The 26,881-nt window shown below is 40.8% G+C and overlaps 1 protein-coding gene across 1 annotated transcript; it reads right to left on the reverse strand.

Annotated features, from left to right (window-relative positions):
* Window positions 1-919: 919 nt before the first annotated feature.
* ATP1B1 (ATPase Na+/K+ transporting subunit beta 1) lies at window positions 920-26,713 on the reverse strand. Its single transcript, XM_037825408.1, has 6 exons — window positions 26,132-26,713; window positions 21,539-21,667; window positions 7,952-8,107; window positions 6,050-6,234; window positions 3,380-3,460; window positions 920-2,351 (listed from the first exon to the last, which is right to left on the reverse strand). Exons 1-6 carry the CDS (start codon window positions 26,226-26,228, stop codon window positions 2,088-2,090), a joined length of 912 nt encoding a protein of 303 aa, XP_037681336.1. The 5' UTR covers window positions 26,229-26,713; the 3' UTR covers window positions 920-2,087.
* Window positions 26,714-26,881: the final 168 nt, after the last annotated feature.

Raw genomic sequence — 26,881 nt, forward strand, 5'->3', positions numbered from 1 at the left:
AAATAGCAAGTCTCAGGTGATTTTTTTTTTTAAGTATAAACAAGAGAATCAGGTCAGCAGGATTATAAATGTGGAGCAATAAGGGGGGAATCTAGTGCTTCCAAATTAGTTGTGCTGTCATACAAATGTCCATGACCTCTGGGTCTGTCTCTGTAAAAGGGGAGCATTCCTGAAGAAACAGTTCAACCTAACACCAATGGATTTCTCAGGACTGGCCTAAAGGCAAGAAATATTTGCCTGAGCTGTGGCTGCACAGGCTATGTCCAAGGTTTCCATTTTCAGAAATATGATGCTATGTATTTAGTTTGGATATTTCCCAGGCTGGATAGTGATACTAAATCTTCAACTCAACCATATAAATTTAGTATGCCTGGAAAATATTTTTCATCTGATTTTTGTCTTCTTTCACACTAAGGCTAATTGTTAAATATGGATAAATAAGGACTTAGCCCAAACCATGAACCAAAAAGTAAGGTATGAACCTTGTTAATTTACTGAACCTCAAACCTAACCTCATTTATTTTTTAAACTGGACTGCTAAAAACATTGACTTTTTGTTTTTAATAGACAAAATGAAGCACTAGCAGGAACCCAAATTTCATGTTTTCTAAAATGAAGTAGAACTTCAGAATATTTCTATAATTGAACTTTAAGTAAACCAAAACTTCATTGGTAGAGTCTCTGCCTCTGATCAACTGAGGTGTCTTTTGGGAAGGGCTGGCCTTTGGTGCCATGGATTCCTCACCAAGCTCTTGGCCTCTATTGTGTGGAAAAGGCTGAACGTACAGGAAAACTAATGAAACCATGCACTTGTCTTTCAGGTTCAGTATTTCTTCAAGATCCTGGATAATTAGCAGTTTCGAAAATAAAGAAATCACAGATTGGGGCTTTTAAACAAGAGTGAGTCACACACACAAGGAATGTGTTCATTCTTTTATTGTCCATTGTTTTAACCTGACTGAATACAAGATCAACAAGAGCACTGTACTCCTGGCAATTATTACATATGTTAGAACATGGAGTTTGCACTTTAGACAACATTTAACACCAGTCTATGGGGTACTGCATTGCTTTTTATAAAGTTCAAAATAAAGATTTATTTTCAAACAAGTGACTTTGGTTTATTTCATACATTACACTTTTTCTTGCAGAAAAACATAAAATTGTACAACTGCATAAATATAAAATTCTTCCACCATGAAAATGGTTAAAACATTCATAAAGACACAGCACCAGCATGTGATGCCTCCAGAGAAAGGAAACAAGGAGTTAAAAGAAAATGTACATAGCAAATTAATTAGCCCTTATCACTACAAAGTGATAGGCTGATCCAGATCTCATACACAGCTTCAGAACATACTGGAGGACAAGGGAAGAGATGACAAGACAGCATTCAGTAAAAAGCACAACACAACCCATCACCTTTTTGTGTTTTTCTGTAGTGTCACTTAAAATTTAAAGGGCAGTTCCCCCCATGACAGCCCACCCCCAGCCCCAGGAAAAAAAATATAAAGACCTAACACCACAGGAAAAGACTATGGAGTGTGTTAAAAATGCTCATTGATGGGCCATTATCTTTGAAAGAGCCAAACCAAAAGAAAAAAAAAAAAAAAAAAAAGGTACCCATGCCAGTTTTATTCCCATTGAGTATTTACACCTTGGACAGCAAACCTTGCTTACATAAAGTAGAAAACAGATACGATAAAACATGGCTTGAAAAATGACCAGAGTATGCACCTATAGTACTGTACACTAAATAAAATACACAAGGCAGCAATACTTAGAGGCCAGAAACACTGCTTACTACAAGTCAGTTATGGAATCATAATTTACAGTAAAAATGGGCACGTCCCAAGGCTCAATTTTCATTTTTCTTTTGTCATTTACAGTAGAATAAATATTTTGTTGCTATATTGCTACACTTTAAATTTACATTCTAACCTATTAAATGCAGAAAGCTAGGGTAAAGCATATAGATTAAGTGTAGGTCCCATACGTATGACAGTTTGTTCAAGACAAGTAGGTTTTTGTTTTTGTATCTTTTTTTAAATTTTTAAATGGCTAGTGGGAAAGATTTGTGCTTGTGATCAGCTCTTAACTTCAATTTTCACATCAAAACGTCCCTGAAAACGGTCTTTCTCACTGTACCCAATGTTCTCACCAAACGCCTTACACTCTATGCGAATTTCAGTGTCCATGGTGAGGTTGGTGAACTGTACGGCCAGCAGGGGCTGCAGGTACTTGGGCTGCAGGAGTTTGCCATAGTAGGGATAATACTGCAGGGGAAAGCCAGGGTAGCCGCCCAGTCCAAAATATTCCATGTTTCCAATTTTTTCCTTATCTTCATCTCGCTAAAACCCAGAGTGAAATGCAATTTTTTTAATGATACACAACATGGATCACTATTTGTAATCATATACTCAAGTCCACAAAGCAGTTCATACACTATCACTGCAGGGAAACACAGTCCTCCTCCAACATGCCTAGCTCAAACCTCTCTCAGAAGTAAGTGAACATCAGTCACTGGAGGGCACTGGTAGTGACACGACAGGAAGCAGTATGTACTCAGTCCTATCCATAGCAGCCTTGAGAAATGCTCATAATAGGAGACTACTCTCACTGAATAAATGAGGAAACTGAGGCAAGGACCAAAGACATACTTCTCCAACACAGCCTCCCAGATACACGGCCAACACTGAAAATCAGTTTTATGTTTTCTTCCTCAGTGTTGTCCCAGTGGATGATATTTCCCACAATATTATCTCCAAAGATTTTGCTATTTGCCTCTCATTTTCTTGTGTGTCCATTTCCTTTCTTGATGTCAGCATAAAATGGGACTGTTGGGGGATTCCCTTTCATTACTCTGCCATCTCTCTCTAAATAATCAGGCAACATTTTTAGATCTAAAGGGAACCATGTGCTGTTACCTTAATTTTTCATATATTTTAAAAAGAGGAGCCAAAAACAATTTTTTATGTAAAACTGCCAATTAAAAAAAGTTGGCCCCCAATTTTTTCATACACCATGTGCACCAACCAAGGAAGCACTTCTGTGGGCTAATTCACCTCTAGTTATATGAATCAACTGACTGAATTCATATATTTCCATTTCTTATTCCAGTGGGAAAACTTTTACTTCTTCACAAACATAAGAGAAAGCCTGATAAACAGTTTTTTTCTCTTTACATCTGCCTATCCTTTTAAGAAGTGGTACCCAGTATAGCTATAACTCAACTGAGACTAATATCTATAAGTAATATTTCTTATTTCATGTATTCAAATTTTACCTCTAACTTTAAACAATCTCACTCAATCCCCGCCCCCCCCCGCCCCCGCCTTACCCTCCCACCCACCCTCAGGCCCCTGGAATATCTCCTTACCCTTCCAGTGCACTGAACAGGCAGGACATATGGATTATACTTCATCACTGTGTAAGCTTCCAAGGACTCATTCTTCGGAGGCTAAAAGAAAATCCACATTCGTCAGTAAGATTGTAAATAATTTGTAAAATTTCTGAAAAATAAACCTAATTTGTAGCCCAAATGCACTGGTCATGATAAGTCAACTGAAATTACAAAACACTTCAGGGTAGCAAAACGAATGAATCCCCTTAACCAATCTAAGAAAGGTTATGTTTGTGACTTTCTTGCAATGAAAATAAATGCTCAAGTTTTGTAGCTCCCACAATTAAGCTATAATGCAACACAGTACTAAATGGAACTTCTAACAGTGACTCATAACTTGACTCAAGGACCCCGAAAAATAAGAGCCAAACCAAAAATAATGCTTATTTGCTGAGATTTTAATAATTAGATGGGAAAGTAAATTGACATTTCTGTTTTTATAAAACAGGCTTTCCTCCTAAACCATGAATAAACAATACCATCTTTTCCCTTCAAGCATGCCTTCTTCTAGTAGACGTTCCTTTTACTAATCTCCAGAAGGGGCACTGCTATTTAAGAAGAATTTCCAGTTCTAACAGGAAAGGTCAGTATGTAAAACAGGTAAGGGTGGCATTGCCCTAAATGAACAGATTTGGTGAAGGGATGAATCCACTAAAGGGACCAATAGCATATAGCTTGAAATTACTGCTGCTGTGAAATATACAGTCTTCCCTCCTACACCCCGGGCTTGAATTCATCTCAGAAGTGTATGAACATACATCACTGGAAGACAGCCACTTGCTCACTCACATCAGGATAGCATGTGAGTCCTGAAAGGAGATGTAACACATATATGGTCTAATCGAAGTCAGATATAATGGACAGTTCTCTGTATCAATAAGGGACTAATGGTTTGGTACAGGTCTTTGTTTTAGAATGCAAGAAAATAAGTATCCAAATGTGACTTTTTTGGAACTTATTGCTAGCAATATATTCACCTTTGAAAATATAAGAAAATGTTTATTGATAAACATTGATAAAAAAAAAGTTGCAGAATCTATCCTCAGAGGGTGAGAAAATAGACACAACAAGTAAGTAAGACACTGGGGTTACTAAATATATGACAAAAATATTTCTAATGATGAAGTCCTTGGGGATTTGGATTGAAAAGATAAATTAGAAAGCAGCAATGAAGGAGATCAAAATAATAATAATATTAAAAAGGAACTGAAAGAGTAGCTGAATTCACTTAACAGAGCATCTAAATAGATATGAGAAATGGGAATCACATTGGACTGGACTGACGGTCTCTCACTCTTACTCAGAAGAATGTAAAAAATGAGGGATTCAGAGGGCAGAGAGGAAGAGATTCAGATTAGTCTATTCTCAGCCACACCACAGCATTAAACCATTATTTTATTATTCTAAATGTATGGCTGATTTATCTTGGTGAAGTACTCCCCAGGAATATGAATATCAAATACAAGTATGACATAATAGTTCTTATCATTTTTCTTCCATTATATTCTAGTCTAAATGAAAAGAAGAATAACATTTTGTTGGGCAGTACATTAATTTTTGTAGGACATATATCAAGCCCCCCAGCCAGGCAACCATCCACCCATCCATCTAATTTTTTTTTTTTTTTTTTTTTTTTTTTTTGCCTCTTGGTGGCAGTAAAGGAGCTTTGATGGATCCTTTAGTTAACAAACAAGGAATATTTTTCCAAAAATTTTCATCTCTAAGTTGATTTTCTTTTGAAAATATTAGTCATAGGTTACAAGCATTGTGAAAACAAATTAATAACATTCAACAGAAAATTAATGCACAAAAGAGCCCAAGTTCAGAACTGAAGTGGGTTTGCTCATAAACCAATATATTGGCAATCCACCATGGCATTCTCCTATCAGAATTGAAAACTACACTGATAACAACAATGCCCACTTGGGCACTTAGGGGGAAACTGCTGAAAGAAGCCATGCTTCTGGAAAAAGGCCAGCATTATTCATTCATGGTCTGAAGAACTGAGTCTCATCCAAGCAGGTATCACCTATGAATTTCCCTCCTTTTAAAGAATTAGTTTAATCACGGTGAGCAATGGCAATTTCCCATGTTCCAGTATCTCAGTACTCCTTGTCCATTATAAGTTGCAATAATACCCAAAGCTAACAGCATGATCAAAGTTCAACCTAGATGGTGTCCAACCAATTTTGCAATGAAATCTTTCTTCAAAAAAATTTTGGTTTTCCAGATTATCAAACAAATACCATTTGAAATACTCTTATGGCTCCAAGAGAACCAAAACGGCAGGATGACTACACGTGTAAGTGGATTTTAAATTTAAAAATATCTTTTCCTGTTTAAAGAGTTTGTTATAGAAACTGTTATCTGGATACTGAGGAGAAGTATTAAGAACAGGACCACAGGACTTACTTCAGAATTTGGCTTTGCCATTCAGAATTTCTCTAACTTTTTAGAAAATGAGATGAATGACCTAATTACAGGAATTTCATGGTGGATACAACAAAGTTTGGAGTTACTCTGCTGAGTGGGCCTTGAATCGGCACTGGGTGTACCTCAAAACTCCCTGACATTCTCTTCTCATACCCATTAAGTACATCCAAAATGTGAATGGCTTATTTACATTTTACGATTTAAAATACTTGCCTTAGGTTTGAAGCCCAGAACTCGATTGAGCTTTATAATAATGCATGGTTTGCCCTCTTTGTAACCAAAAGTATCATCATTTAATCCAGAGCAATTTCCCAACCACTCAAGCTTGAACCTGCAGACTTTTCGCTCTCCTCGTTCATTGTTATATTCTCCTCGTTCTTTGGGTTCACTGGGCACATCTAAAAATGCAAACACCATTTTTACATTGTACCAACAATTCCCTTAGCACCACTGAAAGAAGGAAAAAGAACTTTGTTCCTTGTCATAATTACCTATTCTAAAACAGTGCTATTCTGCCTTTAATGTATCTGCTGGATGAAGCAACAATTTCTAGTCTCTTCACTGACACTGAAAAAAGATGTTTTACCAAAAGCAATAGTTGGTACACGACCCCACACTGACAGCTTCACAGTATAACAGCACATGTCTTGGCCTCTGGTAAGATTCCTCTTCCTTTAAATAATGGATTACTCAGCTATTTAGAAAACTGAAAGGAAAGCGGATCACTGTTCATGACCAGTATCATTTACACAGGTCAGCATGTGCTCAGCTCCATAACAGACATTGTGATGAATTAGAACACAAATTAAAAGGATTGTCAATAATTTTTAAAACTGGAACTTTCTTGGTTAGAATCTGCCTACACGTGGGGTGCCCCTCATTAGCTTGGTAGATAGTAAAGAAGGAACAGGAAACAATTTTCCCCTGTTCAACCACCATTTGGGTTTGTTTACTAATTTGTTAACTTCAGTTTTGTCTTCTAAAGCTTTGAGTTCTTAAAAGCATTTGTTGAGAAATGTTAGCCTAGCATTTTTAATTCATAACAAAGCCAGAAAGATAATAAATGTAGAAATTAAAGTTAAATACAAAGGATCCTGCAGAAAGTTGATGCAAATACCATAATTCATATTTTTAATTCAAAAAATGAATTATATTCCCTTCATATAATAAAGTACTTCAATTAATCCATTTCCTGTGAAGTGATTCAGTCTAGTTCTCAAACAGGCCTTTTAATTACTACCAAGTAAGAGGAAACCTCCTTGAAACACTAATGAAAGAAATTCACAGTGAAAATGTTCCTATTTCATTTAAATTACTAAATTTTTTCTAAATGACTTGAAAGTGGCAATTTATCAGTATGCCGGATAAAGAACTGGAGTTGCAAATGCTTGAACTATATCAGGAGGTCTGATATCACCTAGCAACTTGGAGAGCTACCTTGCTTTGGCAGGTGTGAGAACATGGGCTGGGATAGTCCCACTCCCGGTAATGAGAAGGAAGATCTGGACTCAGGTCAATGACTTCATCACTGACCTTTCATCAGTCATTTCCACATTCAAAATGCTCAACTGCCTAATACATATTTAATTACCCATCCCAATCAGGATCTATTAAGTACACCCTGACCTTAAATCCTCCTAAATCAATATTAGTGTGGTTACAGTTATTACACCAAAGAGCCATTCTGTTGAGAGAAGCCCCTGTGTACTCCTCTGTAAGGAGAACTTGAAGTGGGGTGATATGGGAGGCGGGAATCTAGAAATATAATCAATTAATCAGTTGTGCTTCTCAAAATCAATGGGGATAAGAGAACCAAAACTGCAATTGTGGTCTATGTGTCTGAGAGATAAAAATCAGAAGTGTCTGGGAGGATTCTAAAATAAGACAACTTTCAGATGCAGTAATAGTAATCCTTGAGGCTACATTGTTTCTTTCATCTCAAATGAGCCTCAATCATAGAAAACCCAGTTGATTAAAAAAAAAAGTATCTTCCCAATAAGGTCAGAATTCAATCTTTCTATTTCAGGGCTCTCCCTCAATCACTGAATAACAAATAGAAAAGTGATATAAGAATTAAAGAAACCAACCACAAACATCCATAATGAGTCTACTTACTGCCACAATCTTCAAAAGTCATTTCATCCTTCTGGACTGAATCTTTGTATTTCTCCAGGAACCTAACTATGTTCAGCACATATGCCTCATAGCTCTTGGGTTCATTAGGACGAAAGGAAATTTCAGTCTTTTGGATCTGAGGAACCTGTGTTAGTCCTATACCAGATAGAGAGTTAGAAAAACACAGAGAAAATCATTAGTGGGAAGGCAGTCAACCAAGACAATTCAAAAGCAGACACTCCATACAGAATATGCCCGCCAATCCCACCTCATTAAAAAGAACAGGTTAAATTCTTGCCTCCTTTATGAAATCCCTCCTCTGGCATTTAGATTAAGTACTTAAGTACCAATGCCTATGCTTGAATATTCCATAGCAGCACTTCACCACAGGCATTATCTCCATTTTATGAGAATACTGATTGCACACTCAGGTTAAGAACCTGGCCCGAGATGGCAGAGAAAATGGTAGAACCAGAATTCCAAACCAGGTGGGCCGTACTCCAAAAGCCTCTTATCTTTCCAGTACCCCCACTAGCTAGCATTTTGTGCAGGTGGTTTTCCTCTCCTAATTGCATGTAAGCCTTCAGGGCAGAGGACTTCTTGTCAATGAATTGCATGACCTTTCCAAACTCTATGGATTCAAGACTGCTCAAGGGAGCTATTTCTTTGAATCTTTTAACCTTGGCTGGATCTTTTGACCTCAGTTGGATATTTAAACCAAAGTTGGAGGAATTTGGGATACATGTGCAGTTACCATTTTGCTTTCCAATACAAAAGAAAGTGATTATTCTGAGCATGCCAAGTGCCACCCCAGGGAAGCAGTCAATGGATGTGTGCCTTGGGTTCATACTCTCTAACCAGTTTGTTAGATTCTTTAATTTCCAAAAGCCTCTGCCATCACAAGACTTCCTAGATAGATATTTGAAGAACACTATATAGCTCTATCCAGGGGTCAACGGTTGGAGAGTCAATCACACCTGCATTCTAATTGAGGACTGTCAGATAAAATACAAGGCATCAAGTTAAATTTTAATTTCAGGAAAACAACAAAAAAATTTTTAGTATAACTATGCCCCAAATATTGTGATTATATTATATATGTATGTGTGTATGTATGTATAGTGATACATATTATATATATGTATGTGAGTGTGTGTGTGTGTGTGTATATAGTTTATCTGAAATAGTCATTGTTTTTCTGAAATACAAATTTAACTGGTGTTCTGTATTTCTATTTGCCGAATCTGGCACCCCTATTCTAATCCTCACCCCCAGAGGTGCCCTTGTTGTGGTGGGCCCAGAAGGTGACTCATCATTAACAATCCTTGATGAATAGCTATGCCCTGGTCTCCCTCCACCAGCCCCTGCGTCACACTCACCTAGAGGGCTTGTTACACCTGCAGCCTCACAGACTCTACCCCAGACCTGCCAAATCGTAACCTCTAAGGATAGGATTTAGCAATCTCTGTTTAGCAAACATGAAAATATCCTTAAGCACTTCCGATCTGAGAATCACTGGTCCAGAATTAGAATCCGAGTGTGGCAATAGTGATGAAAAAGAAGTGATTACTTGAGAATACTAATTATTTAGCAGCACTGTTTGTGTGGCCTTAGAACCAGGCCTCAGTAGAGGCTGGACTAAATAGCTATTATTTTTTTCTAGTGATTGACGAGGGCTAAATAATGAGGGGTTAAATAATGAGGGGGCCCAACTTGGAGGGGCTGTTACGGACAGCTTCTTCCTAGCGTGCAGTTCCCTAGAGGAATGGAAGGGATGAAGACGAAAGCAAGGGAAAGTGGGTGTCTGGGGGCAAGCCGAGCGGTTGCTTGAGAAACCACTCTAGGAGTGACATTAAGAACCACCTAAAAAAGGATGATGTGGAACCTGAGGAATCAAGAGGAAAAGAGCTATCAACAGTGATGAAAATGAATCAAATGAGAAGTAGCAGAATTTGCTCATTAAAAACTTCAGTTAAAAATAAACAAGGGTAAATAGAAGCTTTTACTGAGACTTCATGCTTGAGGGAGCAATGGGAAGTAGGGAAATAGCTAGGGAGGGTCACTCCTGGTTTGAGCTGTAAACAAGATATTTAAGTCAAGGTGACCTGCCCAGGCCTGGGAGAAGTACAGTAGCAGGCCCAGAGCCAGAAGCTCAGTGAAACTCAGGAAGAGAGGGCATTTTCCTGGAATAACACAGGAGTCAGGAGAAAAGGGAGCCTTGAGGGACATTCGCATCTGAAGTACCACTAGAAGAAAGATAGCAAAAGCGGTTTGCAAGTCAGAAGCAGACTGCTAGGAGAAGCCAGCAAAAGCCAGGTCAGAGGGGATGCTGACTCGTGTGTTGTGGAGAGGAGAAGGAAGGTAACAAGGCCCAAATCCCTTTGAATTTGTCACGTAGGAGGTTTGTTGGAACCGTTTTCAGGTCATTTTGTGCAATGATGTTGGTGGAGGGACAGAAATGAACTCAGAAAAGATCTCTGTACACATGGTGAAACAGTGTTAACTAAGCCAGAGAAACGGAAGGCCAGAGGGTAGGAGACACGGTAAATGGTGAAGAAGGCAAGGAGATTAACCAAGGAGAGATGTCACCTAACCTTCAGGAGAAGGTGGGAAGAGCTGCTGCCAGTGGGCATCAGCATGATGAGTAACAATCTCACACTGCCTGGCCCATCAGCAGAGCGGATTGACATAGCAAAAGACAAAATGTCAACAAAATGCAAACAAGCCTGGTGCAAGATTTGGAGAGCCTCACCCAACAACTTAAAGAGAGAAAAGTGAATCTAGAAGATAATGTTAAGAAAAAACATGGCAGGACCTAAAACTGCAAGGTGAGTATGACAAGAAAACGCATGTGTCAATGTCCGATCTGGCTGCCTGTGTACTTGCCCTTCCAGTGCCTCTTCAGGCATGCATGTCCCTCAAGGCTCCATTCCCTTGATTTGTGCATGAGGAAAAGTGAGGCTACTTCTCTGATTTCCCCAGAGAAAAAGGAGGGCAAGAGAAGGAGAGGATGAGGGTCACACAGCATTTTTCAATCCTTCAAGATGCCAAGTTCAGGGCCCCCAGTATAATCCTAAATGGTAAAAAGAGCAGGTAATGTGCTTAGATACCAAAGCATCAAATCTTCTCAGTCCTCCGGACTCTACTAACAAAATGCTACTGCTAGTGCATTTTTCAGGAGCCCGGGCGCTATGGTCAAAGCTAAGTTCACAGGGAGGATTCTAGGATGATGGTAGAGTAGGATGCTCCAGGAATCAGATCCCCCAAAGAACCACTATTAAACAGGCACGAAATGTCTGAGTCAACTATTTCAAAACTCCGGAGTCCAACAGAACACTGTACTGCATCCAGGGAAGAGCAGGAGGAAGAGGCTGATAAATTATGGTAATACCAGTAAATTGCTCTCTCCAAGCAGCAGTTACTCATACCCCACTCGAGCAACATCCAGCAGTGGAGTCAGGACCCTCACGTAATTTAATGGTGCCTGAGAGGGAAATACAAGACTTGAACGATCCTCTAAACGAAATAGACTTAACAGACATATATAGAATACTTCACCCAACAGCAACAACAGAATACACATTCTTGCATGCCCACGGATCATTCTCCAGTATAGCCCATATCTTAAGTCACAAAATAAGTCTCAATAAATTCAAAAATACTGAAATCATACAATATATCTTCTCTAACTGCAATGGAATGAAACTACAAATCAGTAACAGAGGGAGAAATGGAATATTCACAAACATGTAGAAATTAAACAACATACTCTTAAATAACCTCTGGGTTAAAAAAGAAGTCACAAGGAGAATTAGGAAATATCTTGAGGTGAATGAAAATGAAAATAAAACATACCAAAAATTAAGGGATGCAGCAAAGGCAGTGCTGAGAGGGTAATTTATAGCTCTAAATGTTTATATTAAACAAGAAAGATTTCAAATCAGAGACTTCAAAACTGGAAGAACTAGAAAAAGAAGAGCAGAATGAAGGACATAACATAGATTAGTACAGAGGTAAATGAAATAGAGAATAAAAAAAAATAGAGATAATTAACAAAACCAAAAGAGTTGGTTCTTTGAAAAGAACCTTTAGCCTGACGAAAACACACACACACAGAGAGAGAAAGACAGAGAGAGAGAGAGAGAGAGAGAGAGAGAGAGAGAGAGAGAGAGAAGAGAGGTGGATGCAAATAACTAAAATTAAAAATGAAAAGAAGGACATTACTACAACCCCACTGAAATGAAAAGGACTATAAGGTAATACTATGAACAACTGTATGCTAACAAACTAGATAACCTAGATGAAACAGACAAATTCCCAGACTCACATGAACTACCTTCACTGACTCAAGAAGAAACAGAAAATCTCAACAAACCAATTACTAGTAAAGAGACTGAATCAGTCATCAAAAGCCTCCCAACAAAGAAAATCCCAGGACAAGATGGTGTCACAGTAGAATTCTACCATTCTACCATTCTACCAAGCAGGTAAAATAGTGCAGTCACTGTGGAAGACACTTTGGCAGTTCCTCAAAAAGTAAAGTATAGAATTACCATATGAGCTGGCAATCCCACTTCTAAGAATATACCCAAAAGAAGTGAAAGCAGGGACTTGAACAGATATTTGCACACTGATGTTCATAGCATTAGTCACAATTGCTAAAAGATGGAAGCAACCTAAGTATCCATCAACTGATGAAGGATAAACAAAATGTGGTATATACACACAGTGGAATAATAGCCAGCCATAAAAAGGAATGAGGTTTTGTTACATATGACAACACAGATGAGCCTGGAAGATATGTTAAGTGAAATAAACCTGACACAAAAGGATAAATACTGTATGATCTCTCACTGATATGCAATACTTTGAATAAGCAAACTCCTTGAGTCAGAATCTATAATATACGTTACCAGGGATGGGATAGGGGTACGGAATAAGGAGTTAAGGCTTAAAATGTAGTTTGTACTGGGGACAGTGGAAATGTTTAGGTAATGGATAGTGGTGATGATAGCACAACATTGTGAACATAATTAACAGCACACAAATATATATCTGAATGTGGTTAAGAGGGAAATTTTAGGTCATATATATGTTTCTAGAATAAAAACTTAAAAAAAAAAAGTCCATGGAACTGCACAACACAACCCGAAATTAAACCATGGACTATAGTTAATACGACAATCATAAAAATGTACTGTCATCAATTGTAACAAATGTACCACACCAATGCAAGACGTTAATAATGTATTGGAGTCCTGTATTTTATACATTAATATTCTATAAACCTACAACTTCTCTAATAAAATAAATTGAATGGAAAACAAACAAACAAACAAACAAAAAAAACTCAATTCATGTTTACCCCAAAACTTATACCAGCATTCCTTTTTAGCAGGCACCTCTGTTGATATCTAAGATCTGAGTTCTGTAACTAGGTGCAAATAGATATTTCTGTTATGTAGGCAATGGCACCACTGGCACAGAGAAGAGTTTTACACAATTGGTTTCCTGTCTCTCTAGACAGGGCAAATAAGTAATAACAAAAAACAAGTGATGGAATCACACCTGCTTCCACCTGAGAACCCAACTCCTTCAGTAAGCACAGTTCAGGGTCTAAGCCCAGCCAAGTCTGTTACCACGTTAGGGAAAAGCAGATTGAGGATGTTTGAAGAATCTCGACTTTGTTCTGTCCCGAGAAGCATCAGAAAATGATGAAACCGAGAATTCAAAGGGTGAAACAGTTAATATTGGGTCTCTAACCCCACGACTTGACCTTGGGCCAAAGTTTCCACCCTGCCCTTTCCATTTTAAGTGATAGTACCTTGGCAAAGGGAGACAGATAAACCTCGGGAAGTTCAGCCATGTCTCTTCAGTAGGCTAACATTTACCTTATCTTAGAGGTAAGATCTTAGGGGTCTTAGAAGGTGGCAACCAACACAAGCCTTAGTGGCCAACCTTTCAAGACAATCCCCAACTTCTGATCCCAAGTGTTTCTAGAAAAGAAGCATAAATGGTCGGGGTTTATGTCATGCAATCAGCTTCTTCCTCTAAACCCTTACCTATGGAGCACATACATACTTACACACATATAGAGATAACTAACCAGGATCCACTCCATAGCCAAGTGGCCAGGACCTCCTTGGATGCTCTCCTGCTCTCCTTCCTCACATTTCTGAAGGTCTCTCACTCTATCACCCACCATCTCTGCCTCCTCTCCTTTCTCCATCTGGAGCCTGATGTCCTCAGAATTTCTTCTCCTGGAAGCTACCAGAGATCATCCCCCTGGCCTATTCTGTTCTGGATAGTCTTAATTAGGAGAGTTCACCGATGAGATTGTATCCAAACCATAAGGAAAATTCCTCTTCTTAAAAGTAATTTCTCTAAAGTTATTAGATACTCATGAGAGGCAGATGAAAGACCCTTGAACTAGTGATCAAATCTTTGAAATCATTTACTTTACATTTATCAGACTAATAGAAAGAAATAGAAAGGAATGGGAATGGATTTGCCAACTTCTTTATTCTTTTGAGTCCATACAAATTCCTCAACTATGACACTCTCCAAGCACTATACAAATTCTACCTTGGTGACTGGGGTTCTCATTAGTTGTTTTCAACACAAGATTGGATACTTTGAATTTGTCTCTTTCTACACTGTCCACTCCTTAAAGTTACTAGTTGTAACTCTGGACAAGAATGAGCTTTGTTGGCAGTGGTAACTTCCAGGGGCAAAAGATAGCAGAACACCCAACCGCTGCCTTGTGGTTTAAAATTATACTCCAGAAACCTATTTAACCTATTGCCTCCCCAATCTTCTGATCCTGAATTAACATTAACAATTCTGAACTCCATACAGCTTTGCCAATAAGACCATTTACCTTAAACTACAAATTATTTAAAAAGCTACCTAAAAGGACTGGAATAATAATTTGGATACATATTTGATTTCCCATGAGTATTTCAACATAAAACTTGGGATTTAAAAAAAAATATATATATACCTTTGGCTTCACAATTAATTGCTTTTTAGAAATACATTTGCCTCTCCTCAGACCCCATCTCTTGAGAAATGAAGATGGAAAACAGTCCATCTTTGGCTTTAGTAGGTATGCAGAGCAGGAAGGAGAAAAAGCAAGAAAAGGAGGAAGGGAAAGAAAAGAGAAGAGAGGCTTTTCATGAAGAAAGAAGTAGTTTGCTTCCAATTAGGTTTATATTGTAGCAAGTTTACAATTTTTCAATCTACTTTCGGTTTTGAAGTACTTGATCTAGAATGCAGCCATCTTAACCTTGTAACCGTTACTCAAATAACCCCCAGAGCATAGCTGCTTATACTTATCATTTAACATATCTGATGAATCATTAGACCAAATACTCTAAATAGACATCATTTTCTATTGAACCCCCCAAGAGGGTTCCCATATGAGTAAGAAGGGCACAGGAAGTTAAAAATAATAATAATAATAATAATAATAATAATAATAAGCACACGATACATCTGTGTCATGGGTCTCATACATTCCATATAAGCTGAAAGTAATTTTCAATTTAAAAAACTGGGGGATATGATTATATATACATATAATATGTATATATAAATATCCTCCTATATGAATATACACACATACATATATCTATATACACACCTATATATGTGTTATATATATACATGCTGCTTATTTAAATTTTTCCCCTTTCAAGTACCCCCTCGTAAAACCTAAGATATTTCTGGGTTTTGTTTTCTTTTGTTTTTCAGCATCTGCAGGATTAGGATCAATTTACTTAGACTATACAGGGAGGATACAGGAAAAAAGGTGCTTCTGTGCTTTCTGGAAACTAGCTGCCTTTGACTCAGCCTTGACTCAGATGCTGGCTTAGCAAAGGAGTCAATCCCCCTGGCTGAAGACAGGCTTATGTCTATACCCTCCCAGACACCAGAGCATCTGCTCCCTTTGAAAAGTCTTTGAAAGATGACTTGCTGGTCTTTCTCTACAACATAGCTGTTTAACAACCCTCAGTATAAGGACATCTCTCCTCCTAAGTTAAGTGCATCAAGCTCTAGTTGAAAGCCCTTTTCTGTTTTTGGAATTACCCAATATAGCAGACTTTTCCCTGTAGTTGATACTTATTTTCAGGTGAGCAGAGGGAGAATTATTTAATTCACAGAATCTTAAGTCTTTGATCTTTTGTATAGCTTGTAATTGTGCTTGTTTCCCCAAAAATTGAAAGTTACTATTTTTAATAAATGGAAAATATAAACAAATAGCCAAATCCTAATATTTTTCATTAGTCATCCTTTTTTGTTCACGGTTTTAGTGAAGAACAAAATTTTACTTGTCTAGAGACAAAACAAACATTTGCTAAGTGACCAACATCCTAAATTAAGATACCATATTATACATGATATTTGAAGAGGTCTATTCATACATATATTTGGGTAAAAATATGTAGCTTTCTGATTGGAAGCCACTGGATAATACATCCCTGTTCCCTTTCATCTCCCTACCTTCCTCTCTAGTGTTGTCTATGGCAGACAGACCCACAGGTTGTGAGAGTAGGAGAATCAGAGCTCAGAACAACCACAAAGATCAACCAGTCCAGCCACACTGTATTTTCCAGCAACAGAAATGGAGGCCTTGAACTGATGTGCTTTCCACTGCCATCCTCCATGATGGAGTCCTTCCCTTGGGTGAACACAGCGGAGAAGGCTGAAATGAAGTTCTGAGATCCAGCATTTTTGTTTCACCATCACTCACACTGATTTATTACCTGGTCCTACTTATCATGTCTCTGCTGTACCTGCACATCTAAAATAAGCATACAGGATCCTTTTTTCTATGGGCCCAACATTTTTAAGCTGATTGTTAGACTTCCAGTGTTCCCAAGAGATGAGTTAATACTAGTATCCTCATATTTATAAGAGAAAAGATAGCAACATGGCTAGATGAGTTTTGAAGCCAAAGAGTGAAGTTGGGCATAGTCAGGAATAAAAACTTGGAGTTCCCTGCCCTAAGCCCTTTATCAAACCATGAGGCTGAGCAGTAGCTTCTGGAAATAGTAATTGCCACCGAGGCTAGCTCATCCACAGCCCCAAACTTGGGGATCAGGTTGACATGATCCATCTGGGGGTGGGAGAAGAAGGAAGAGAGGTAGAGTAAGAGGCAGTCAGGTCTGGAGAGCATCTCTGTATGTCTCACATCAGAGGCTACATTACAAATCAACAAATTCTAATTGGAAAGGGCAGAAAAACACCATATGCTGAGATAACAATTCCTCCAAAGTATATAAAAGCAAAATGTGTCTATAAGTGAAAAAGAGTAACACAAGTGTGAAACAGTTTGAAAGAATAAGCTATTCTGAGATTGACGTAATGACTTCTCAAGAATTTTACTTAAAACAGCCCGGGATTTGAATTGTAATGGCTTTTAACCTAATGATTTTTAAGACAGGATACTATTTCCCTTTCACAGTCAGGATGAAATTGAGACTGCTAGTGGTGCCAGTGTGGCCTGCTGATCTTCAGGCACCCGACTCATGCACCCCGATTCTGCTTATGAATGTGCATTATGCCAAGATGAGTTCTGCCAGCACTGAGCCATCTTTACTGCAAAGCAAAACGATAAGTCACACACAACCACCTTGAGAGGAAGAACAGGAGTGTACATTTGTACCTGCTTATCAGGAAGCAAACCAGCTGGGAATCTCCCCTGGACCTGCAGATTGACACACAGTGACCTTCATTTCATTCCTCTGTTCCTAAATTGGCCATGGGGTGGGGGTAGGCAGCAGAGGGTGTGAAGAAGAGTAGGCTTTTCCATTACACCACCGAGCAGGCAGCAAGGCAGGGTCAAATCAGGGACAGGGCCTGATGAATGGGAGTGTGTGTGTGTGTGTGTGTGTGTGTGTGTGTGTGTGTGTGTGTGTGTCTGTCTGTCTCCTTAGCCCTCTCCAGGACAGCTGGTACCAGCATCTCTCTCCAGATCCAAAAGCATTAAGAGAATGAACAGAAGAGATGCCTGCTGACCACCTTGACGGGCTTCCATAAGAAGTCCTTGGTGACACAGAGCTTGTCAGGGGCTCACCCAACAAGTGCAAGTATTTTTAATGGGAGATAATGAAAAGATAGCAACATGGCTAGATGAGTTTTGAAGCCAAACAGTGAAGCTGCGCATAGTTGGGAATAAAAACTTGGAATTCCCCAACACTTAAATTTACTTCAATTTTTTTAAAAACTTTTTTCTCTAATCCAGCTTCTTCCAAACATTTTCCATAGAAAGCTACAATTCTGACTCCATCAAATATCTCTGCCATATCATCCAAAACTCACAGCATGGAAATACTGAATTTAATATCCAAAAAGTAAGAAAATGCTGCTTCTACTAGAAGGGCAGGGTGATAAAAATAGAGGTGGGTTTTAATAGCTATCCTTTATTTAGTGTCATTAGTTTTTCCCCTACAAAGAACTATTTGCTTGTCATACATTTATGGTCTCATTTCACCCTCACAAGGTATGAATCCCATTTTACAGATGAGAAAACTGAGGCTTAGTGAGGTTAAGTAGTGAGTGGAGTGGAAGGATTGTGTCCAACTCCGAAGTCCCTGCTTTTCCTTCTCAGGGGAACCTTACTGTGACACTAAGGAACTCAGAGGCTGCTTTGATATTTAGGTTAGACAACATGAAATTGCCAGTAATCAATCATTTCTGACCTGAAAAAATAGCAGTTTACAAAGACTCCACCTAAGATTTCAGCTGAGGCTCTGGCCCCGAGCCTCCCAGGCAGAGTAGGCAGATCTATTCCAGTCTCCCACAGCAATCAGATCATGTAAGGAATATCATATGCACGAACAGCCACCACCACTCAGGGCCAAGAACTTGTATGCATTATCCATTTTCCTCTTAAATTTCACTTCCATTTTGTAGTTGAGGCCTTTCTCTGGGACTTTAATGTTTGGCCTACCAGCTTATCCATTATTATAGATACACAGACCCAAAGGCACGACGGCCATTGCTTAATGTGGCCACTTTCACAGGAGTTGTTTAGAAGAGATCAAATTACAAAGTCCTCCAAAGTCCTCACCAGTAAAGGGCAATAGAAACCAAGTCAGGCTGGGTTGGCCTTCATGCCTCAGATTCAGTCAATAATGGCTTTAAGTCCTTAAACGTGAAATCTTTAAGTGATGTACAAAGTCTTTCAGACTCACCACACTCATTTAACTTAAATATACTGTCTTCCCTCTTCTACCATCATGAAAATGGATGCTTAGAGACAGTAGGTTAAAGCCAAAAATTGTTAGGGTATTCTACATATTTGTTTAATCTGTGTACTTAAGGAATAATCATTGCCTATGAAAAATACAAATTCTTAATATTTGCTCTGAAAGACACCAAGAGAGGAGGGTCTGCTTACGGGGACTTGGGTCTCTCAGGAGCAACCTCTGATGTGCTGAACCCTGATGGAATGTCACCACCATTTTCAAATGAACGTCATGTCTACGAATCCTGGTAAAGGCACAGGAGAGCCCCACAGAACAAGGGGAAGGACTTACCCCAGAATCTCCTGGCAAGGTGAGGGGTGAGGCTATGAGGAAATTAGAAAGACAAGGACCCCTGTGAGTCAGACCAAAGGACAGGAATGCATATTTCCAGGATGAGCCACCAGCATTCCTTTAGAGAAGTGAGGGTTTGTCAGGTCAGTCCAACTGTTGTGAGGACACTAAATATAGATACTAAGAACTTGTCTTTTAGGAAAGGACTAGAGGACGGGGAGGGAGGGTACTGGACTGGACTGCACCTCCTCTGCCAGTAGACTTTATAGGCAAGGTCATTTGCAAGTCCTTATTTTAAAAGTCCAGGATTTGGGCTATTTTTTTTTTCAAAGTGAAATTTCCATTTTTGCAAAGAATATGAAGAAAAAATTTGATTTTAAGAAAGGTTTACTCCCCCCAAAGACTCCAAATGATCATTTTTAATCTAGGAAATTAAACACTTGACTGTATAGTCATCTTTGGCTTTAAGTGTAAGAATTATTGTAAAATAGCACCATGATTGAAAAATAGCTTTTAAAAGGCAAACAAAAAATCTATACACATTTAAATTATTACTAATATTATTACCATAAAAATTCTGACAGATAAGAACACAAAAAGATCCACCATTCTTTAGTGTCACAAAAACCAGTGTAAAACATTTTTATTTAAGATTCTGAGTCTTTTGAGCACATCAACCTTTCCATTGACCCACTTCTTTTGGGAAATAGTTGCTTGAAACTCTGTATTATTAAGCAGCTTTAAGTCACTTCACATACTTACTCATTTTCTTTTTCCACTTTCCAAGTCTCCCAAATCTAAATTTAACTTTATCTGGAAATACTTTGGGTTTTTCTCGTACAGTAGAGGACTATTTGACTCAGGCATAAGCCCGTATTTGCCACCTTCATATTTTGATGATTTCCATCTGCGAGTCTTTCCCACACCCATGAGGGAGGTGGGCAGGACAGGTCTACCCCAGGGGGCGGCACTTGACCTAAGCTGATCAGTGCCACTCAGACAGCCTCAGTGTCACCACCTAAATAGAGCTGTAACTAAACCTTTGCCCAGGGAAAGCCGAGAGGCGACAAATCATTACCACACTCCCAGCGGCAGCCTCAAGGTCACCTGTAAGCAGAGAACCCGGAAGTTACACAGCACTTCCCCTTTCTCCAGGACCTCCCGACAATGATTTTTACAAGAGACAGACAGTAAAATTGTGTTTGCTTTGCTCCACTGTCTTTTCTTTCTGTCAGCCCCTGGCTAAATGGTCATAGCCTTCCCTGGAGTTAGTGAGCAGTGTGGACAGGCAGTGTGCAGGTGCAGCAATTGTGTGCACAAGCAAGTCACTCAGCACCAAATCCCTGCAAGGGATGTAGGTGGGGTTTTGTATTTTCCCTTGATAACCTTTTTGTTAACCCAAGTCATCTAAGCTAAAGTAGACAGTGAAACTACGAGGCAGGTACAGCCAGAAGGTAAATGAGACTCCTATTAAACAAGCAGATATAAATATTAAGGAGTGAAAAGAGTGACTTTGGTCAAGGTCAAACTGCAAATCAATAGTAGGTGGGAGAATGGAGCCCTGAAGTCATGGCTCCTCTCCCTGGGAGTCAACCTTTTCAAATAGGAGCCAAATGATTTTCTAAAGGATTTACCTGAGTCATATTCCTCTTAAGAAAGTGAAAAATGTGCATTTGAGCTGGAAAGTCCCTTTAATGATACACAGACAAACCTGTTCCAGCCTAAGGGATAAGGAACTGAAACCCTCTTCTCCAGGTGATTTGCGCCTAGTCACAGAGCTGGCGAGCGTGAGGCTCAGGGACAGACCAGGTGCTTCACCCTCAATCCAGAGCTACAAAAAGGAGATGTCTGCAGCCCCACGGAGCCATGCCTGCAATGCGGGTAGCAAAGCTGGCTGCAGCAGGCAGAAGTGCCTATTTTCCCTTTTCAGGATTCGTTTAAATCTAAATTACAGAACAATTTTCAAAAGAGATTTTCTCAACTGAAAAAGAAATCACCCATTTTACCTCCGGAAGAACTGAACTTATCACATTCATTTTACCTGGTGGGGCTACTCGGTCTTGATATGTGGGCTTAAATTCACTGATGGTGAGCAGCATCACTTGGATGGTTCCGATGAAGATCCCAGCCAAGCAGCCATAAAATATTACGTAGAATAGAAGGATCTTAACTGCAAGGAGAACAGACAGAAATAAGAGGCTGTGATGTAGTCACATGCTCAGAACGAAAGTCCTGATCTGCCCAGAGATGAATGGACTTCCTTCCTTAACTTTCCCTCCAACATGTTTCCCCCACAGCTTCCTTTTCCAACATTCATCAAGAGAGTGAACCTCACACCTGCTGAGAGTGGGATGAAAGTGGGCAGATGGGCAGCTCTCCATTATAGTGTGTGTGCATAAGGGTAGGAGGAAATATGCAGCTAGAACTAAGAGTCTCCATGGAAAATAATTTTATTCTCTAAATATAAAAGAAAAAAATTCATGACGCTCGTCAATAATATCTAAAACTGTGTTTTTGTGTGCTTATGCAATGCATTTCAAATATGACGATATGCTCCCTTAGAGACATATATTTTCTTTGCTTGTTTATCCCTTGATATACAATCCAGGCTCTGCTGCTGCTCCAAATGCTCAACTGCCTGCAAGTTTTCATGATATAACAGAGCAATGGATGCCAAGAAATCCACTTGCCTGCTTTTTACTATCATCCTAACTGCGATTTGTATTTTACACTGAGTACATTGTCTTTCCCTTCAAGGGAATAAGACAAGGGGGGGGAAAGAAAGGAAATCTTATAGTAAAAATGGCAAGTACTTTTTCACTACATCTTCAGACTGGAACCAGAGTAAAAACTGACTTGATGAGGTGCAGTTTCTTTTTTCCCATGGATAACAGGATGGAGGCTGAAATAGCAAAACACACACACACACACACACACACACACACACACACACACACCCCCCACAAAGCAGAGACTGGAATGGGCTATCAGTTACAGGTTTACAAGGATTATCTCCCAGATTAGCCACACAGTAACAGGCTATACCAGGCATTGCCCAGCAGCCCAGTACCGGCCAAACAACTCTATGAGAATGCAAAAGTGGGAACAAGTGAACCGTAAGGTTATCAAGCCAGAAGTATGACTGCACAAAGGAGCCTCAGATTACCTCTAAAAGGTCCAATCCCATGCATTAAATTCTGGGGTCCTTGGGGAAAGCCACAGAACAAAAGTATTATTGAAAAGGAGTGTACATGTATGTGGCAGGAGAGTAGGGAGTTGGGGGGAGTGAGTGCACAATTGCAGGAATTAAAAAACCCAATGTTCCTGTCAGGCAATAAATAGCTCAGGGAAATCATGTGATAGAGCTGTTAAAACAAGCAGAACACACTTAAAACCATACCAAACTGCTTAATCAGAATTCTTTTTCTCCTCTATCAAAAGAAAAGAACTGAAAAAGGCAAAGAAACAAAGATAAGAAAGAACGAAAAGATTCTATGATCCCTTTGACCCAGAACCACAGATGCCCAACACAGACACTCCCACTCCCTCCCAGCAGGACAAGGGTTAAATGCTGCGTTCTGTATCCAAGCAGCAGTAGGCAAATGGCAAGGCTGTGACGTCAAGAGATTTGGAAATTTTTTCCAGTGAATGCTCCTAAAGGGTAAAAGAGTTGGTATAAAATGGCCAGCAAGAGAGCTGTTGTAGCCTCCAGTCACATTTTCGTGTTTGTCCCTGTCTCTTCTTGATGCTCTTGGCTTAACCACATTTGCTTCCTCTAACAGCTGGAGCATTTTTATATTCATTCCCTGAACTCCAGATACCTACTACTAATAATGTAACAAGGTATATCATCGAGGCTATGATTTAAAAATACAAGTACAGGAATGGAAAAATAACTCATGTTGCAAGCACAGTGATTAACCTCAAGAACATTAGAGCCTTTCTGTTCTGCCTGATATGATACCCCAAAAGAAGGGAGGAATTTTCCTCTTCTGCTCTGAGATACTACTTGGCAAAATCTCCCCAGTTACTGCTGTGAAGTCACTTGGTTGGAGTGGAGTATGTGGGAGTCGATGCAGTAGACTCACCCGGGCCTGCTCCAAAAAGCAGCTGAACAGGTGGCACCACCAGTCCAGTGTTAACCCCCAACATCCTGGGGGTAAGCTTTAGAGGTATTTTCCCTCTTAAGCAATTTTCCTTAAGTAAATATATATATATATGCATATGTAATGCAGAGGTTTTTCAGTGAGAAAAAAAAAAATTAGCACCCTTCAAAGGGTCACAGGCAGATGGAAAAACTGGCACTTAGGCCCAGCTGTAAACATAAAAAGCCCACCAATGCCAGCATTAACTTAATAAAAAGATGGAAAGCAGAAAGGGAATGGTGTGATGTGATTTCTCCAGCAGGTGACAGACGAGTCTCCTGCATCCATCTTTGTGAAAATCTACCTATCAGCAAAACTGAGCCAAGGGCATTCTGCCCTCGTCCCAAGGGCATCCAAGCTAGGCCCAGTGCTGGAAAAGGTGCGTTTTCTCCATCGGAGGCAGCCATTGCTGCCGCTTTCTCTGCCTAAGACAGGCTCTGTCATTTCTTACATTGCCAGAAGGGAACAGACATATTGGCGCAAAATAAAAACTGGATTTTTACCCCAGCACCTGCACCATGGAAAATGGAAGGAAAGATGAGACCAGCATATCATCCTGGTGTTTCAATTCATAAGTTGGTGTATCAACACCTTGCGGGATATACTATCAAGACACAAATATCAATACACACGCAAATACTAACATACACAGGCTAATACTAATGCATGCATACACTCTCTCTCATATGTAGTACAGCTACATTATATGTCGGCTTAAAGAACAAGTCGTTCCATACTGCCTTTCCCTCTAAAGCAAATATTATTCCAAAAAGAAACATGGAATTGGAATGAAGAAAGAAATGTATTTTATGAGGGGAAAAAACACTAGAGGGCAAATCTCAAACTGTGCTGCAGTAAATGTAGTCCAGGCCCCCTGTGACGCTGCTGGGGTCAGACCACCAGGGAAGGAAGCCCCAGCTCGCCCAGGGACAAGGGCGCCAGATCCGCAGTGCACCTCTCAAGCCCCACTCAAGTTACAAGGAGTTGCTAGGAGATAGCTCTGACTGGGAGCTATTCACCCTACACTCTTGCTTTATCCCTGCCATTCTTTAGGTTTTCCCTTAAGAAAACACAGGGAGCTATCCTTGTGCCTCAGAAACTGTGGCAGTGATCAAACTGAATATCAGTCTCCCTGAAATTAAAATAAAATAAAATATAATAAAAGCTAAAAGCCATGGCCTTAAAGACCCACATTTTCCCTGTCTAGGGAAGACCCATGCTTCCTAGCAATATCTTGGAATGAGGCTTCACCTTGACTAACCTTGAAGTGTGATGCATTATTAACCCTTTACTTTTCAGTCAAGAAAGACCCAAGATGGGCTGCATTTTTTTCTTAAAAAAAAACAAAAACAAAAACATATATTTCAGCATCTTCCATTTCAAAATGTCAGCCAAGCACTTATTTCCCTGACTCATTCTCCTGCCAATACCCACAGATCCTCCCAATCAAGCATCAGCCCCTATATAGGGCTGGCTTAGGAGTTGCAGTGCTGATGCTGGTGGTGATGAGGGTGGTACTGGGGGTGGGGGTGGGGGGTGGGCAGTGATGCAGGATGGGGAGTTCCCTCCAGCCCTCCCTTCTGCAGTCACGACTCTTATAGGTTTGCCTACAACTCTGCCCTTCAAAATGACCTTTTTCAAAAAACATGTCACCCCTTCCTGTGTAGGGAGGAGGAAAACAAGTAAGGTAGCTAATTTTCAATGGGGGAAAAAAAGGTCCATCCAACCAAGCAACAGGCTGCACAAAATCGTATAAGATGAACTGCTTCTGCCTTTGTGCCATTTATTTCTTAGACTCACAGTAACCAACCCAAGCTAGTGAGTCTGCATCTGTCTTTGGAGACCTTGAAAACAATCAGTCTTTGCCATATTTCCGGGCCAAAGTCCAGAAACTGAGTCCTGACATGGAGCTTGCTGGACAATTTCTGGGCTGTGATTACTCCAGGGGAGGTCACCGTAGGAGACTCTGGCCATCGCTATGAAATACTGCAGTGTGGATGGGTTCCTACCCTCCCCCCATCCCTTTCCTCTGCCTCTCCTGAGATACATATTTAAACTAGAAGAGAGATGCATAACACACAACCTCGCTTGCATAAGATTCGCTTACCTCATGAGGTTCTCTCATAGCCCCCAAACTCATTTTTTGAAGGATCGGGGACATGACTGCAGGGTGAGAAATATCTAGACTCCCAGAACCTAACCATTCCCAGGAGGTAAGGGCTCAAGCGATGCTAGGTAGGACAGACTGCAGATTACCAAGACAAGACTTCTACAATACATATACCCTCTGCCTGGCAGGCTCCCGCCCCATCCTGAGGACTCTGCATTCGGCCCAGGATGACAAGCACAGGCCGGCGCGATCCGAGCAGCGCCCACCACCCGATCCCTCTCCACCTTTGCCCGCGCGATGGGTGCGGAGCGGTTCGCAGAGCCTGAGCCGCCCGGAAAAGGCATGGCGGGGGAGCGAGAGGATCGGCTCCGGTACTTACACCAACTGCCACCGGTCCTGCCCAAAAACTCCTTCTTCTCTGAGTTCCAGATGAATTTCTTCCAGCTCCCCTCCTCCTTGGCTTTTCCCCTGGCCATGGTGGCGGGTCAGTAGCTGCCGCCGGGGCTGGGACTGAGGATGGGTGACTGCGGCGTGCGCCCTCCGGTCCTCCCCAGCTGCGGCTCGGCGTCCCCCGCCTGACTCTCCGCAGGCTCGACCCGCCGCTGCCGCTGCGGCTCTTAGAGTGCGAGACGCGCGGTGGAGGAGCTGAGGCTGGAACGGGAGGAGGGGAGGCGGCGGCTGCGGGGGCGGAGGGAGGAGGGTGCTACTGCGCGCACTGGGCGGCTCCGGGCCCCGCACCTATTGGTGGGCTCACGGCCGCTCGCTGGCTCTTTGGTCGGCCACGCGCTGCTCGAGCCCTCGGGGACTCCCGGGCTCCACAAACCCGCAGCTGCCGCTCCGGCCGCCCCTGGGGAGGTGTGCTTGGCCCCCGCCTCCTGTGACTTCCGCAAAGAGAGAGGCAAGGGGCAAGAGAAAGTCAGAGGGAAAGGCTGACAATCCGAGCCCTGCTGCACGCAGAGGCCCACCACAACCCAAGAAATTGGCTGAGGGCGCACGCCCTACCTTTACTATATACCGCGCCGCGGCGGCCCGGGATCCCGCCCACTAGCGGCCGTGCCGGCCAATCGCCGGCGCGGAGGGGCGGGGTCTAGAGCCCGAAGGGGCGGGAGCCGGGCTGGCACAAAGGGGC

The sequence above is a fragment of the Choloepus didactylus genome, chromosome 2 (assembly GCF_015220235.1).
Source record: "Choloepus didactylus isolate mChoDid1 chromosome 2, mChoDid1.pri, whole genome shotgun sequence".
NCBI classification, from domain to species: domain Eukaryota; kingdom Metazoa; phylum Chordata; class Mammalia; order Pilosa; family Megalonychidae; genus Choloepus; species Choloepus didactylus.